This window comes from Opisthorchis viverrini (genome assembly GCF_000715545.1).
Source record: "Opisthorchis viverrini unplaced genomic scaffold opera_v5_236, whole genome shotgun sequence".
Classification (NCBI taxonomy): domain Eukaryota; kingdom Metazoa; phylum Platyhelminthes; class Trematoda; order Opisthorchiida; family Opisthorchiidae; genus Opisthorchis; species Opisthorchis viverrini.
Genome location: NW_008751896.1, coordinates 45,061 through 62,914, shown reverse-complemented (window position 1 = coordinate 62,914; position 17,854 = coordinate 45,061). Strand labels below are relative to the sequence as shown.

At 44.9% G+C, this 17,854-nt stretch overlaps 1 protein-coding gene across 1 annotated transcript in view; it reads right to left on the bottom strand.

Annotated features, from left to right (window-relative positions):
• Nucleotides 1-1,895: 1,895 nt before the first annotated feature.
• The window catches only part of T265_08815 (hypothetical protein), a gene marked incomplete at both ends in the record, with an annotated part of 60,791 nt that continues 44,832 nt past the window's right edge, over nucleotides 1,896-17,854 (bottom strand). The window contains 8 exons of the mRNA XM_009174727.1: nucleotides 1,896-2,701; nucleotides 4,166-4,429; nucleotides 6,923-7,108; nucleotides 8,239-8,463; nucleotides 8,671-8,979; nucleotides 12,054-12,358; nucleotides 13,444-13,615; nucleotides 15,362-15,592. Coding sequence (XP_009172991.1) covers nucleotides 2,537-2,701; nucleotides 4,166-4,429; nucleotides 6,923-7,108; nucleotides 8,239-8,463; nucleotides 8,671-8,979; nucleotides 12,054-12,358; nucleotides 13,444-13,615; nucleotides 15,362-15,592 — 1,857 coding nt within the window. The remainder of the gene's footprint in view (nucleotides 2,702-4,165; nucleotides 4,430-6,922; nucleotides 7,109-8,238; nucleotides 8,464-8,670; nucleotides 8,980-12,053; nucleotides 12,359-13,443; nucleotides 13,616-15,361; nucleotides 15,593-17,854) is intronic.

The window sequence follows — 17,854 nt, the reverse complement described above, 5'->3', positions numbered from 1 at the left end:
CGAGATATCGCGATACACATGTTTTTTGTAATGTACTGCTCCTAAGGTTGCTGAAAATCCGTTGCTAATTCCGTGCTATTTGGTTTCAAGTAGAACATAAGGTTGACGGAAACCCGGGGACTGCGCCTACCTGATGAGCCATAAAAAGGGCGAAACTGGTCGTGGGCTGTCGACGGACTTTCAGCAACCTTATGGGTAATACATTACAAAAAATATATACGTATAGCCTGCTTCTTTATTTGTTTCCACCTGCAATAGAGTTAAAACCTGCATCACACACGGACGGAAGCGGTAAGCACACTGTGTCCCAATTGCCCTTAGATATGTTCAAGGCCCAAGTTCGGCTACTGGTTTTTCTTCACCGCGGTCTACCAACGTTTTATTCGCTATGCCACAAGTGCTTCGTGAATCATGTTGGATTAAACTCTATCCCATATTTTACCATCATGCACATATAAATAAGCAATTCAGTTGCAGTCTTTTGGTTGCACATGCAACGGACGGCTTGGAAACTGTTGCTGGTTCCACTGCTTGCCCCTACAACCATTGTATTCGGAGCTAGCACCTACGTTCACTGCTGAAATTCGGCTTCCGATTCAACCGTAGCTGATGCTCCGGCTTTCTAATAACCTCACTGCTAATCAAACCTAATGATCTGCACGAACATACTCTTCTCATCTAGATGTTCCACGCTACCTACCTACTAATCTAAGCGAACAGATGCCCTGAGATCCGCTTCTCAGTCGTAGTTAGATTCAGAAGTTCCCTTCGAATTATTGCTTACTGTGTCATACATTCGAAGGAACGAACTATATAATTATGCCCATTACACTAGATGGAAACGTACGACCGATCCGGTTATTTTTGGCTTCTATTCGATCGACGAATGCCAGCTCGTGTCTCGTTAAAGAAAATAGAAATAGTATTTTACGTCTTTCCCTCAAACACAAGACGGCTTATAAAGAGAATTGGTGTGAAGCTGTCCTACCAATTGTCTTGCAATCAGCTTTCCTTCGGAGCACATTCTTCAACGTTCAAATTTGTCTAACCACAAGGACATTAAGTCAGACAAAGCCAACAACTGAGCGAGAATGGCCATAAATGACTGGCAGATTGAATACACCGTTCTGGACTAACAAGCCAAATCTGATCGAGACAAGTGTATAATTACGTTTCTTTGTACCGATCCAAGTAATAGTTCACTGGGCTCCTGATTCGCTACCTTACTAAGAGCTGTGGGGGGTGTGCAGTCTCATCAGGACAGAAAGGTACTTCTTGAATATCCGTTCGAGCAAACTTTGCGACAGCCTGTGATGCATACTCCACTGAAAACAATGAACGGGAGATCCACTCAGATCTCTCAAACTCCGTTTGCAAGTGAGTGACTTATTCGTTGTCGAACTTAGTCTGTTCGTTTGTCAATATCAGCCCAATAACCTTTTATTGAACACTCGCTTGGAACCAGTTTTTTTCACTTGGAAATTCATGCCCTAGATATACGAGACACTTCTTGGTCTGACTTGTCGGAAAAGTGCAGTTGGGCAACAGAATAAGAAAGCACACAGTGATTGAACTATGTAGCGTGTCACATATGATATGCCTCGGAGGCCGTAACTGATCAAGAAACAGCAAATCTCAGATGAAGAAAATATATATACGATGGATCCCGTCCCATATGCAATACAATTTCATGTGCATAATATAACTAGTTGGGAATAGTGAAGTAGGCATGACCACGTATGGATACCAACGGCTAGAGCACGTTATTAGCCTGTGACCAAAACATGAGTCTCTTCCAGCCTTATCTATGAAGCTTACGCGTCATTATACCAGAGTCCCCAGCAACGAAATCAAGTCGGCAGATAGTGTTCCTCAGTTAATAAATATCAAGACCACCGACTTTCATGGGCAAATAAAAAAGAGGTTGAACAGGTGATATTCGTTTTATCTACACCGTAGCCGGGCATTTGACCCCAGCTGTATCCTTACGTCGTAAGCACAAAGAAATGCTCGTGCTGAACCAAAACTGACCAATCGGTTAACCAACTCTCTTGACCTGACCGCCCAGATTCACAAACCGGACGGACAAGCACAACTGAAAAATAGGCGCGTCAGCCAGTCTCAAGACTTACGCTGGAGTAGCAAAGTTTTCACATAGCATGAATTACCGCCATTACACCACACCGCGATAACCCAAACAAGTGAAGGAAAGGAACACTCACAAATAGCATAGTTCATAGATCCGATGAACCGGATATCCAAACATGTAAGTAGTTAATAAAAAAGAAGTAGTAGTAGTAGCAGACGATTGGTGACCAAACAATCACAAACGAGGTGGGTCAGGGTGGTTAGGACGGGGCGCGCCAGGGTACCCAAGACAAACCACAAAATAAAGAGAGGCAGATAAGGGATCCTGCCGACACACTGCAGGGAACGAAGCCCCAGAACAAATTGAACAGGGAGACACTGTTTTACTCCGGAAATCATGTATGCACAGTCTTAAGCGTCGTAACACATCCTGGCACCTTCTGACTTCCTATTCGAGATCGGCTTCAAAAGATACCGGGGAATGGGTGCGAAACGTGCCAATCGCCTCATCGTCAGCACGAATTTTATTGCCACCGTCCTCGTCATTTAGTCCATTGCTCGTGGCGGGCGCATTCGAACCAACGTGCTGCCAATTTTTTTGACAAGTGCTCACCTGTACAATGAAAAGGGTGACAGAAAATATGTCGATAAGATCCAGGATGTAAATGCAAATTCGTACGGCATTTCGGTATTTTCCACTTTTCTCTTCTTCTAAAGATGTATAGAGTAAACGTTAAAAACAGGTATGTCGACAAGCGACGCGTGGACGGTGGCCTTGGAGGTAGGATCCTATGCACTCATGATCTACGGTCATGGAATTAAAGAACATAAAAGCTGAAAAATTTCAGAAAAAAAGTTCACAACAGTCGACACATAAATGCTCCAGGCTCTTCGAAGAAGAGACCGAATATGTCATGCCTCGCGGTTCGGCATGCGCTTCACACCTGCAGAGTGTATAGTGATACTGCAAGATTGGGTGGGCTCGAACCCTAGCCTCGTGCTTGCGGATGAACCGATTGAGGTAGCAGACAAATTTGTTTACCTAGGCAGCTGTATCAGTCCCGGTGGTCTCACGAAAGAGGAAATTTTCATCCGGATTGGAAAGGTCAGAGCAGCTTTTGCGAACCTACTTCACCTGTGGCGTAGGCGTGACATCAGTTTCTCTGTCAACGGTCGAGTTTACAATGCTCCGGTACGCTCCATATTACTATATGGATCAGAAGCCTGGCCGCTGCGCGCCGAGGACGTCAAAAGACTTTCAGTGTTTGACCATTGATGTCTTCGGAGCATTGCCCGAATCTGGTGGGAACACCGAGTCAGTAATGCTGAAGTAAGTCGAAAGGTATTCGGGAGAAATAACTCCCCTCGATAGATGAACTGATCACACTGCATAGGTTGCGCTGGCTTGGCCACGTGCTGCGTATGCCAGTCGACCGACTACCTCGAAGGGCTCTTTTCGCACAACCACGTGAAGGGTGGAAGAGAGCCAGAGGTGGTCAAACAGTGACTTGGCAGCAAAGTGTGAAAGCCATTACCAGTAAACTCAGCTGCGCTGGTCACTGCCGTCTTCCTGAATGGGGACCCCGAGACGGGCCACATCAATGGCTAGAGACATTGTCAGGCATGGCCCAGTCGCGCCCCTAATGGGGTTTGTGCATCCAAGCTATTACCTTCAATGCACAGCTCCTTTTCCAATCCCCCAATTGACAGTCCACTGACAGTGCTGTACGCACGAATTTATCAGCTCCAATGTGCAGCTATCTACCCTATCTCCCCCCATCATCGATGAACGAAACTGCGGTAGCTACAACCATTGTACGAGTACGCGGTTATTACAGCTGACAATGATGAAACGATGACATTTTTTCACGAAAGTCGAACGAAACTTCGCTTTTGGTCGAAATGTCACGACGGTCGTCATTAGTTCCAGCGTTGAATCGTGCATTCAAGCACACAGGTTCATATCTCCATAGTGTTGGGTAAATAAGAAGAGTAGGTAGGAAGACGAAACGGAGAGAAAAGGGGAAATGACGGTGAAAACCAACAGAGGTTAAGACGGGTGGACAGACAAACTCACCTTTTCTCCCATCGTCACAGCCATCCCCTGCGTCTTCGCTCGGATTCGTACGTGTCCGGTGACCGGCTGATCTGGCTCGGTCTTTTCCAGACACAGATTGGCCAGCACATGTTCGCCGAATACGGTGCGCGCATACATGGTCACGCATAAATAATCACAGTCACCAAGGAGGGCCTCCATCGGAGTCAAGCAGCGCAGATTCGTATGGGCAGTAATGTGTGACAAATAGGCAAACAGATCGTTTATTTGGGTGTTCACAGTAACCTGTGACAAAAGCAAGCGAGAGGAACTTTAGTTGGAGAAGAGACAGGACATATAAACAAAGACCCAATTTACAGATGCTGAAGAACAAATAAGGGTGAGCCACAGTATTAGTGAACACTAGATGGTTAACTAAATTGATTGAGAACAACTCCAACGGATTGACACACTCTTTTGCAAATTAAATTCATGTTAACAAGAAGCTCAACTGAATATGAGCTGGAATGATAGGTAGTGGTCGGTCAAGAGCTTTAATGGGTTCTTTGCTCACAGGTAAAAATGCTGTAACAGAATCCAGATTTGGCTGACACTGAACACAACATGACCCAGCCAAAGTTTCCGCGTTGTTTACAAGGCGCCGGCTAATCAACCCAGATCAGTACAGCAGCGCACAATTGCAGTGGCTGAAGCTATCGCCATACGACATCGTGACCCGGTCCTTTGTCGACAAAAACGCTTTGTTCGTGTGTTGTACTTAGCATGGTCCAACTCACCTCCCCTCATACATGCCTCTTGTGCTGAACAAACAACTACAGCACACTCCCCACCGCGCTGGCTAGCTCAAGTCATCCTATTGGTGACCTGAACTAATTGTTCTTTGATAGGTGGCCGATGTCGTCTCTCACTCGATTCCCTGTCCATTTACACCACACTCATTCAAATATGTTAAATACCACTCTCTTAACCTTTGAAATTGTACGAATTGGAAAGACCTTGCCGAAAACATGTTCGTCAAACCAATCTGTTTCTTATTATAGATTGGAATTTTCAGAATCCAGACGACGAAAGGCCCTAGTGTGCTATGGTTCCGGAAACCATTCTAAACTAGCCCATGTGAACCGAAAAAGCGTTCTGATGTATGAGTCACTATGGACAAAAGTTCCCGTATATCAGTTAGCTTATGGCTACAGATTGCACCTCAATAGCTAAAAAAGCATTTATGTGGTTTCAAATGTGCACTAGTGCAGCAGTGAAGTAGAAAATAGTGCTGAACACCGCTCCACGAATAACTGCCGTCAAACTCACGCCAGTAACCTAGAAACGGGAATTTTGAAGGCCCAAGAGATATTGTGCTACAGAAAAGTGCGGAATAGACAGCCGAGGAAATTTGGAATGGAAATCAAATGAAGCGCGATAGTGACCAGGCCACTATATACACAAGTCTTTGTGCTTTGAATTACTTGTCAGTTGTGCAGGACAACGGCATCAGGTTCAAGTAGTACAAATCGACGATAACACATCTCGGAAACCACTGCATTTGCCCGCTGATCCATCTGAGCACTCGAGGTCCGCAAATTAGGTAGACCGCATTCCACAGTACAGTAACCTAACGGTCGAAAATGGACTTTTACTTGATTCTGGGGGAATAACATTGTTACAATAATTAAAGGATGTGACAGTGAACGGGAAGGCTTCTATTTATACGGGATGACCGTTTAAGAACGCACCGGAAGCTGGTTTACTCGTCGCGGCGACAGGCACGGTATTCCAACTCTTCCCTAAAAATCAAGAATTCACTGCATTTAGGCTGCTGGAATGTTCTTACTCTACTCAGACTGATGTGGGAAGACAGAGTCTCAGTGTACGAAAGCCCTCTGAATACCGAGTTGACATCGCATGCCTCTCAGAAATGCGGACTCTTTGTTTCCCTTCATAACCCATCAAAGTACGAGGGACGGAAGTCCCACTTGCTGTACCATAGTGACCCAAATGACAAATCGGGCCTGCATAGTGTGGCTCATGTTACAAACGCGCCCACAATGCACTGCGCCCTTGGGAGCAACTATCGTCCATGATTGAGACGGCTCGCTTCAAAGGTACTCCAGAGAAATTATCCGTCATAGCCGTTTATGTTCTCACTTTGTCGGTGCTCTCCGTCAAGGACGATTCATACGATATAAAAAGATTGGTCAATTGTACATCCGACCGCGAGAGTGGGAGTGCTGGCGTATAAAATGCGGGGACTGAAGTTACAAGCGTTCTCACCCGTCATATTCCTGGAAACTTCGGCCTAGTGAAGTGCTACGAAATCGCAGTCACAAGGAGGGTAGTCGATGTACGTCGGAATGAAAGGATTTCTAGTGATGATGACAGAGGTAGCTATTATAGTATTCTACGCCTCCAAACTGGTCCAGCGACGTAGGCCAAAACGTTTGGGATACTATCCCAACAAAGTAGATTCCCAACTTTCCAAACTCCGCCTGTTGTCACTGTCCTGCTCACAGTGATACTTCCGCACCGGAGGACAATCGAAAACTAGGCTATCTACAGTTAGGGTAAACATTGAACTGCAGATAATCTATTTCAAAAAATGGGACGATAGAACAATAGAATGCTGTGCTCGGACCGTGCTATACGGGGAGCAACAATCCGGGATACTCTTCGAGCTGACTCATCCTTCTCTAGGATGAAGTCAGCGCAAAGTTAAGTACTCAAGTATGGATACAGGCAGCTCACGAGTCAACAACCTCACCGGTGCAAAAAAGACAAACGTACCTTATTCTCCCACTCAAATTCCGACCACATTTGGCGGAACTCTCCGGGCGAACAAGTGGCCGGCAGAATGTACTCCATGATATCAATGTGGATGTCGTTAAGAACGATGCAAGTGGTCTCGCCAGCTGACCCACGAATATCATAGGCTATGTTCCCAAAGATGATTCCATTTTCCGTTGAAGACACCTGGAAGAGAGTAGTAAAATGGTTCAAGTGAAACGACAGTGAATTTTTTCGAAACATGTGAGTGGACGATTTACCATCATGAAGAAACACAGAACGATCGCAAACCGGATCGTGTCTATGGGATTTCAGGTTGGACGAGTGACGTTTACTGCTTATTTGTTGACTACTGATCACCAATTCAAGTAGCAAAGAGATATGGATCAAAATCAAATGATGACGCACGGGCACTAGGGCTTAGCCGAACAAACATCAGCTCTCAACTCCGAGACAAGCGTTTCGCAACATGAAAACTAGATTGCCATTTGGCCGAAGAAGCATGGTACTATTACGGTATTTATAAATAACGCAGCAAACTTTACAGATAAAAAAATAATGACAGGCGGTGGATGGTAAAGGGTGATACACGATCTAAGGTCTGGCCACCATAGGCTGGACGTGAGCAGTAAGACGGTAAAAGCTGGTGCAGTTTTTCACAAAGGAAACTATTCACAAGGTTGCCGAAAACTCTTCGACAGCCCACGACCGGTTTCGCCCTTCTTGAGGCTCATCAGTTAGGCGGAATTCCCGAGTTTCCGTTAACCTTGAACCCAAATTGGACGGATTACGACAAATACACTTATTCGCAAATCAATTTGGTTTTCACGGGAGACTCAAATGAATCTCTCGTGTATGGAGTTCTTCAACTGAATGTGCTGCACATAGGTCGCCAACGTTTCAGTTGGTACGATATTCGAAATATCAGTATATTTTTCACGAAATAAACTACTCACAAGGTTGCTGGTGAAGTTTTCACCAATAGAGAGCAAAAAAGATAAATGTCTTGATAGATATACATTTCCTTCAACATAAAGGTTCGGCTCTTTGAAAACCTTACTAAGAAGAAGATCATACAGAGTTTCCTGGTAAATATTGTTCTCATAAACCTTAGATTACCCACAACAGACGTGTGCACTCAGCTGTGATAAAAATGGACATCCTGAAACAACCATGTTTGGACAACCGCAGACGTCCATTGTAAACTATGAAGTGTAGCGACAGCTGAACTACAAAAATACACCAGTGTGGGCGGATGAGTTTAAAAGGCATCAGTTAAACCCATATGCAGAACCTTCTGGATGCCGAACACTTACCTTGATGTTCGCCTTGATGTTGGCAAAATCTTGTGGAGCCACTGTCAGTGGAGAAGGCTTTTCCACGAGACGCAAGTCACCCAATGTTGATAGTTCCAAGGTGAGGTTCTGTAGGGTATCACGTGTCTGGTTTACAATCAATACGTCTAACACAATATCGAACTGATTCACATGTACGTAGGCCTCCGCATAAACTGGGTCAGAGAATCCAGTAAGTTGTCTAACCTACAAAGAGAACAACGTTGTGGTAATAAATGGAAATTTTAACTACGCGAGACAAGTCAGCAGGGCATAGCACAGCTGACAAAGATAACCGTGACAGCGCTAAAATACACGGGTGCACGTAACCTAATTTCGCTACAACTTTGCCATTGAGTTTCACCTCCAACATTGCAGCATTAAAATGGGGTTGAGGAAATGTAGGCAACGTACTTTTCCCAACTTCGACGTCGCATAAGCGTCTCCACCCCTCGCAGCAGCACCAAGAGCCTGGCTCAGTGTGAGGTCAAATCGATCAACCGAATCGCCAAGATCAGATTGCCCGGCTAGAAGTGAGAACTTGATAGGTGCGTCTGCGCGGTTCATCTCCGCCTCAAGTTGCTGCCGCTGTTCCAAACTGCGATTTCGTGATTTCGCAGCAGCTTTCCGCTCAGACTCTTGGTAGGTTAACAAATCAGACATACATGCACGCGAGCTTTCCTCAAACGCTTTTAGAACCTCTGAGCGTCGGTCAGCCAGAACCTAGAGACGAAAAACAGACAAGGAAAAATGTTAACAGAAGCTTGACCAATGCATACCTCATAACTAGTGGATGGACAAAGAAAGTGTTGAGAAGCTTGGAGTGATCACAGTAACTGTGACAAAGTCTGGTTGATAAAAAAAAATAAGATAATGTATATTTTGTTCCCCCAACTGGAAGTGGATCTTTACATTACTTTGGACGGTTAAGGCAGATTCGAATGGTGTACTGTTCCGATTACGAGTGACACTCCCAGAAGTCTTTTGTGGTGGTAGCCGGATTATAACAGGGCCCATTCAAAAAGCCATGAAATAGCTATTCTATTCTTGCGCACCAGGTCAGGTTTCTCAACCCATGCTTCCGTTGACTCAGTCTGAGCATGTGCAAACAATAGACGGTGTACAAAACGACTGACAGTTTGACATTCCGGTTTGCATAAGTACCTTAGTGGAATAGCGACTGGGTCAAAGTATGCGCTGACCTCAATTCCGTGTCAGCTCAAGCTACCACTATGCAAGATAAGGGTGAAACCGGTTCATTCCTAAACGCGTGATAGTCACCAAAAAGTTGCTGAAAAGAGAACTAGTTTTATGCACGCATGAATGGACAAGCAGCTCGGATGTTGTTTACCGCAAGTTAACGTCAAATCCAAATCATGTACGTGCGCACCAACAACCAGGATGATCCGAAAACAACTCCCATTTGCAACTGATGTGTACAGTTATCTACTCGTAGTGAGAAATCCATCAGCAGCAGGAGCATTGACTGCAACACACCAACAATGAAAAATAGAACTCAAATTCCATACAGCCATGAAGGAAGAGTTCCTTAGTAAAGAGTGGAAAGGAAATGAGAGGGGAAGGATCTAGCATGAAGACCTATTTCCACACAACGAACGGTCAAGAATAAGATCAACGTTAAAGTAAACACATCTGAGTATCATGTCGAATTAGGAGAACATCAGTGGAATTCAGCTGGAGTCCCTGGCGAGTCCACTGCTAGGAAATCTAATGAAAATCTGCACAAAACAAGGACGTGACCTGAATCACGCCGTGTATTCCGGAGTTATCGGTGTTTAGGGAATGAACCGAGCCATTAGTAGCTGATGGTTACGTAGTCAACTTCACTCCAAGCCTGCAGACCAGATAGCAAAATGATGCTCACCGCTTCTAAACCCACTACTGCAAAAGACTACACCATTATCAGAGTTTTTCAGTCAGACTAAACATAGAATCATGGCATGTTTCTGATGAAGTGAGGCACTTAAATCTGCCATTATAACTATGTCTGAGTTATTAGTGGTGGACGGTAGGGTGGTCACTCCTCGATGTGTGTCTTTAAAAACGGAGCTAAGACTCGTTGGTGCATAAGTGAACACAGCAAACAAAGAGCATTCAGTATTTCGATCATCGCAAGTTTCTGTCGAAGTGGAAAGTCGAACAGCATGAGGTCGATATTTAGCAGGTATCCAGTGGAGTAACGAAGTCTCAGCTCACGAACTGAGGCCTATGACAATAGCGGCACAACCCGATGCAGCAGCCGAAGGATCACCTAATATTAGAAGTCAGTAGCGCCTAGATGGACTTAACAACCGTATCTGGATCCTATATTGGCGTTTTGGAGATGCAATGGGTGTCATTCTATGACGTGTGCAAGAGCAGCTTCTTGACTGATCTGTTCAAGACCTTGCATGGTAACGGTTTTAATAAAAACACAACGAGGCTTGAAAAGTGGTGAGGTGACAAATACGAGCGGTCGAGTGCGATGTCACTTCTCTAGGTGTCTGAACGACGTGTTCACAGCTAGGATCTACGCAAGAAAGAATAGCAGGCAGGACGGGAAGAAGGTTAGGCGATAAGAATGGAGGAAGACTAGAGGCGTTAGAAGTCATCTGTTTTCGTTTAGCCGCACTACTGAATGCAGTCAAGAAGGCGACCCGGATGATGTCACCACGCGATGGCCGATGTGGTATGAGGGTATTTTTATATGTGAAGTTCACAGTTTGGTGGGGGCTGAGATACTACCAGGATGTTTAACCTAGACAGGTTGACCCTGTCAAAAGGCTCAAGGCAATGCGGTGGTGGTCGTCATGAGAATACCCGAGTAGCTCAAAGAACAACTACGATACATATTCCAACCCTAAATCCGTAGCTCCAGATGACTGTTTGTCAGACTCGAATCCACCGACCAATCCGGTAGGAGAGACTCTGTAGATGTTGGATGCGTGTCCTACGTGTACGTAAACCTTTGCACCACTATAAAGACCAGTCTCTTTGAGAAACCAAATTCTTCTAAAATATAATACCATCAGTATATGGTTTATACATATAAAATTTCATAAAAAATAAACAGAGACGAGGGGGCTGGACGATAACAATCGACAGTCCCAAAAGGTCAGGAAAGTTTCGTTCATCACTGGTTACTTATGAGTAGAACGGTACTTTACCTAAAATAGTTTGCAAAGTAGGCTGATCCTGTTCAAAACAGACGCGTTTCTGTGTCGACTAACCTAGATTCATAGATCAGCAAGCGCCTGTCATGTGACTCGGATGGAATTGTTTCTGCAGAACTTTATATGGTGTGCAGTCCATCTGAAAATGAAAGCGAGATGAAACGGTTGCCCCGGGATCCCTGAGGATGGTATGTCCGTCACAGGTACAAAAGACCCTCACCTGAACAAGAAATGTCTCGGTGAACCGTTCCACGTCACTCTGGCATTGCGATGTTTCCACTTAGGAGAACGATGTAAGGATTGTAACCATCAGTACATTTGTCACTACTTACGAGTAGGAACCAATCCTATATTAAAACCACTCTCCAGCTCGGAGTTACGTTACGTTCTTCCTTACGAGATTGGGCTACATTAAGCGCAATACAAGCCTTGAATGAAACAAATTTGTAGTGCCATTTCGAAACATCCCTCTTCTCCAGAATGATGTGCGAAAGTCAGAGAAACCTGCAACAGTCATCTAGCTGTTCTAGTTTGAAGAAAACCTTGGATGGCTGTGGACAAAAACGCATAATATGGACGCACAGACTGAAAGCCCTTCGTAAGCAGTCAATTAGTATCACCTACCTTCAGACATATCCACATACGGTCTAAGTGGTCTGGATTAATTTGATGGGATAACAGGCCACTGTTGGCGAGGTGCAGCATGCTTGCAATGATCAGCATACATTCTGCTGCGAAAGAGTTCTCGCGTGCTGCAAGCTTCTTCTCATCCTTTTTCAACTGCTCGGACAGAGCCGATACATAGCGATAGTACAATTTCACCAGGCAAACCGAGAGAACAACACCAGGCATGTAGGATGCTTCGAATAGGGCCGATTGAAGTACGGGGCGTTTGACGGCCTTGGCACCAGAAGTGGGTTTGTTCGAGACTAAATGGACATATAAATGAGCGAAAGCATGAGGACATAACTCAGTACAAGAAATGGATGGAATTTGGTCTACTAAGCAGGAGGACCTTCAGTGGATTGTGTAACATAGCAAGGTAATGGAAGCGCAGGACTGAAGGTCCCTAAAGAAGAAGCTAACCTGAGAGGATGAAGTGTGACAAGGATATACCAAACTCAAGAGCAGCAGGAGCATCCGGTAGGTACAAACGGATTTCACAGAAAGAAGCCAATTATGGGATAGTTAGAAGGGGTTAGCTTAAGAGACAGACTGATCTTCTAGATGAGGCCAGATCCGCACAATAGTTAGCGAATGCCGGTGCGGCGACAGTAATCCACCGTGCATACATATGGTACGAGATCTTACAAACCAGAGAAAATTTTGTTCATCTATCAATTGGAAGATCATGGTTTACTGGACGTGGTAACCTGCCGTTATTTGGGTCCGGAAACTGAAAAATCATAATACAGTGGATGGACCCCACGGGGTATCGCAAGCTAGTGATGATCAATGATTCATTATACCGGAAAAACATTCCAGTTTGTCGTGAATGCGCAGATTGGGTCATCGCCTCAAGCGCGTGGCTTATTCCACTTATTAATGGTGCAGCAGATGGAATCACTGCATTTCAGTGCACGATTTGTGAGCTGAGCTGACGGTTGCTATGTATAAAAAGTAATGAACTTGCCCAAGTGTACGATTTTTAGCATGTAGATGGGATATGACACTGCCGGATTACATAAGCGCAGATAAGAGCGATCAGATGAGCCCGGGCGCGGAAATCACGTGCCTAAAGGGAGCGGTAGCAGAAAATTTTGGTCTTCCGAATTAAACCGTGAAACATCTAGGTGATAACTCGCACCCTCTGTACTGCCTTGAGCTCACAATCTCGAATAACAGTCAACCACGTGAGTGGTGAAATGTAGACCACATGATCAAAGGAAGCTAAATAGGTGTCTGCGAAAAAACGCATTGTTTGGATAGATAAATCTCTTAGCATGCCCAATGCATGGAAGGAATGCCAGGAAACCTGCAGTGGAAAAAAACAACGGAAGGCAGATGGATTTACCTGTAGTCAGTGCTGTCTGAGTTACGTATGTACCGTCAGCAGTGACACGCTGTGCAGGAGTAAGCCCAACAGTAGCATCAGTAGAAAGTAGCGCAGAAGTCTCCACTTCCGAGCCATTTTCTTGTGCCTGTCGGCGTAGTTCCTCGTCAACTAGAGGCAAGTCACCGATAACCTGTGAGAGAAAAGCAGCACAAAACTACTGTGAGTGGAATAAAGTTGGGTTGAGTGCCTTTAGTTAACCATAAAGATGGCTAATATTACAAAACAGGTATGCAGTTCGATAGTGCCAGAACCATCTACCAAGAGAGGCACACTCATCGAAACAATGTCTGGATACCCACAGCACAGGCATAGATCAAATAAACTTACATGTGGTCCGTTCGGATTCAAAGTTTAACCGTGTACGGAACAGCAAAGATCAGTTAATTGATTGCTTGATGAAACAGTACTATTTGTCAGAATCCCAACAAATCCCGAAATGAAATGTCAGGCAGACAAGTCAATATTAAATTTGGCAATCTATCTTCCAATTAGCCAACCACCTAACATCAACCGACTGAGTTTATCCAATCTACTATTCCGGAGATCGAAATTGTGCTTATCAGGCCAGCTGAACGACATCAGCGGTGTTCAATAACCCATGATGACCCACGGAAGTTGTATTAAGGGTGATACGTTCAACTGTTTGAAGCAACATAACAAGCTTTGATATCCAACCAGCTGATGACACGAAGCATGGAGGTGAGCAGCAGGCTTTTTGAGAAAGGATCAAAAGTACAAGTTTAAGCTAAGTTCAAGCATTTGTCCTATCAGCGACCTGTCATTCCTTATAGCAGTGCGTTTGAATCAGTCCAATATGCCTCCGCTTCGCACCGGTAGGTCCCTAGAGTTTTGACTGCGCAGTTGTCGAAAAAACGTGATGCTGTGATCAAAAAGTACAATCTTCGTGGATAGGACTCATTTTGGGAATAAATTCTTCTTAAAAGACATCCCATGTTACGTTCTGGAAGTTTAAGTGCTTATGGTAGTCCACAGTACGCGTTTTCAGGCCCAGTTAGATCGCTTTTGGTTCACTGTAGGTCAAGGGTCGTCTGTTGGAAGACACTACTGAAACAAGTAACGGTAATTCAAGCAATGTAACCACACTAACAGCCTGTCCGACGAAAACCAGTGATGACAAAATGGCACAATATAACGTAGACATCACTGACGGCAACATCCGCGTGGTACACTTCACGAATGCAATAACTTACTGCCGGAGACAGACAAAAACCGAGAGCTGGCTTTGTAACAGCAACCCGGGGTGCCTCCCCCCCCTCAACCACTCAGTCAACCATAGGGGTAAAAACTGGAAGGAAGACCAAGGTTACACTGATGTGCGATCGCTTCTTGCAGCGCCTCCAGCCAAACATAAGCTACCGTGGAAATGATTGCTACATCTCGAACAGGCAATATTCATTCTTGTCATCATTCCAGTTGACCAGCCAAACGCTACTTTTAAACACGCTGATGTCTCTGTAACGAAAATTACCACATTGCAAACTCTGTTTGGATGATACACAATAACGACGGGACGCGTCGTGAATGGTCAACCTAGAGAGGTCAATGCTGTGCAAGATTTCGTGGACCGGTCACTTTTCTTGAGTGAGAAATGGATTTCAGTATAAAATTCATGCTTACTACAACTTGTAGAAGAATGTAGTTTGTGATGTGAGGAGGGGAATTCTGTCCAATCGCCAGAACCAGAAAAGTGAGACCTCATCCAATGAGGTCACAACGGTGACGATCAAAACCTCTCATTATAAAAGAGTGGCTATCCTAGAGGGACCGTTTGGAGAGGGTTTTGATGTACTTAGAAAGCGAAATGAAAAAGAGAGCGGATTAAACAAACAGACGGACCAGTGACAACTTATCTAACCTGGCGGAACAGAGTGATGCAAGTGTTGATCTCCTCGAAGGTGGTACAAAACTCGCCAAATATCCAAACCAGGTGACGCAGTGTTTCCTGCCCACAAACAGTCGGAAATATTTGCATCAACTTCTCCAAAATCTCAGGCCTTTTCTGCGGATACCGATAAAGTACTTCGCGAATAAAACGGCAAGCTTCAGAAGCAGCTTTTGAGTCAGCCAATTCTTCGTAGGTTAATACCTGTTACGAAATGATCAAAATTACGNTACATATATATATATACCAGACTCCTCACGTTTAAAAAACAGGCTTTAAGATCGGATCTCAAAGTAATATAGTTCAAAATGGTCGACAAGAAGCATCACAATACGACGAGCTAAAACTGAAACCGGAATTTGGAGACCTATTCAACACTCGCACGGCGCATTTATTGAATTAAAAGCTATCAAAATATGTAAAAATCATAATCGTTCAGCTGTAACAGCCTTTCGGTGCCTAGGTGCCATGCCACCCGAAGGAAGCACGAGGGCTGGGATACTGCCAGGTTGCCCAAATCTAGACAGCAGAAGTCGAGATGTGGATACCAGGTTCGAACCACGGACCTTACGGTCCGTAAATTCAAGCTCTAACCACCGAGCCATCTCTCTCCCGAAATTTGAACTGGTCAAGTTTTGCATAACACCGTACAAAAACCGTTTAGAAATTCACAGCACGAATAGTGAGGGGATTTGAGGAAACAGAATGACATGTGTCGGTAATAAGCGGTCAGTAGAAATTGCACAACAGTAAAAATTGTACAACACAGTCCCCAGTAATGTATACGCGATCTGCATTCAATAAGAGCATGCCAGGGTGCCGCAGAAGTGATGCTTTTTTCTAATTTACTATCCACCGTGTGAGGACATTCGCTTGCACCTCGACTTGATGTCATGTTAGCTTATTTAACAAGAGTAGGGGATAGGAAATTGACATGTTGACCACTGGGAAAAGAACAATCACGACAGCACTGAGGATAAGACCATAAGTGTCCGCAAAGCATCGATGTGTTCGCATATAAGCAGCCATGTGTTGAAATATTGATAGCTCGGGTGCCGTTTAACTCATGAGTTACGCGAATCGATCCATTGAAGTGTTATGTAAAAAGTATAAAAACCACCTCTAGGCAAACACAAGAAAGTGCCCATTTCGTAGCGAAACAGAATGCGCAATTTGTCATTGGCGCATCCTAGTAATCCCAGTTCGTTCGGCTGACAGACAGTCCATTCGCACTGGCCATTTGCCCAAGTTAACACAACCCCAGACCTCTGTTTTCCAGTCAAATGGACTCGCCGTCCGTACCCAAATTGCTGCACAACGTCGCTTTACCACAATCGGGAAACGGTATATGCCGGACTATCATGGGCACAGCGGCCGTATTCAGACGACATTTGTCAGACAATTATCACTGCCAGGCGTTTTGTTAAGGAAACTCCGAGCGTGCAATCATAGTTGAGGGCAAAGAAATCGCTGGCGTGGTAAGTAGTGGTGGGATAGAAGTAAAGTAGAGAAGGGTATGAAACACCTGCACTGCAACATCGGCTGTTGACTACACCTACCATGACTCTTATAAGTAAATTTCAAGCGTACATATCAGTTGTCGTTATCAATTGACATCACTGGCTCGGGTATTGACTACCACTCAGGAGAACAACTGTTGCTCACTAGCTACAGCGGTATGGGGCCGAAACACCAAAAAGCTTTCCACTGCGACGTAGTTGGCCTTATTCACAAAGCGTAAAGTTAGAAGGAATTGAGGGGGAGGACAAAAAGAATTCGCTCATTGTGTTAGAATTAGAATAAAACACCTACCCATCAACACCTATCCGCACCTCAGATCGCCTAGCTGCAGAGCCCAGTGGCCTGATACACGCGACCTTTGAGATTGAGTGATATGCCTTTTCGATGCCGTAAGTAAAGCGAAATGGCAACATTGCTCCGAGCTCTCACTTGACCGGACACAATTCTATCAGAGCTAACACGCCCACCTAGGTAGGCAAAATGATCTAAAACGTCCAATGTTTCTCTTTGAATTCCAAGGCACATGTTTGGAGACTGCGAGTTCCAAAGCATGGCTTCGCACTTTTTAGGTGCAGTAGGCATGCCGAAAGGTGGTACGGTGGAGATCGACTTATTCAACAGTGCTTGCGATTTACGTTCTTACTCAAATATAAGGATAACATCGTCCACGTACCCTAGATCGACAAGGCTCTCCCCAGTAACGCCTGGGATTTGAAGACCCTTTACGGTTCTCCCCATTGTCATTGAGTAGGAAGTTGAGCAAAACTGGAGACAGCAAACATCCTTACCGGCAGGGCTTTTTGTGGAGAAACCCACATACACACACGCGCCAAAAAGTGAGTGACCGACAGAATCGAAAGAATCAAAGTGTAAAAATGCGATACGAGCACACACAACCTTACTGTAACACCTAACGAAGAGTGAGGATGTGGCCTCTGCCTAACA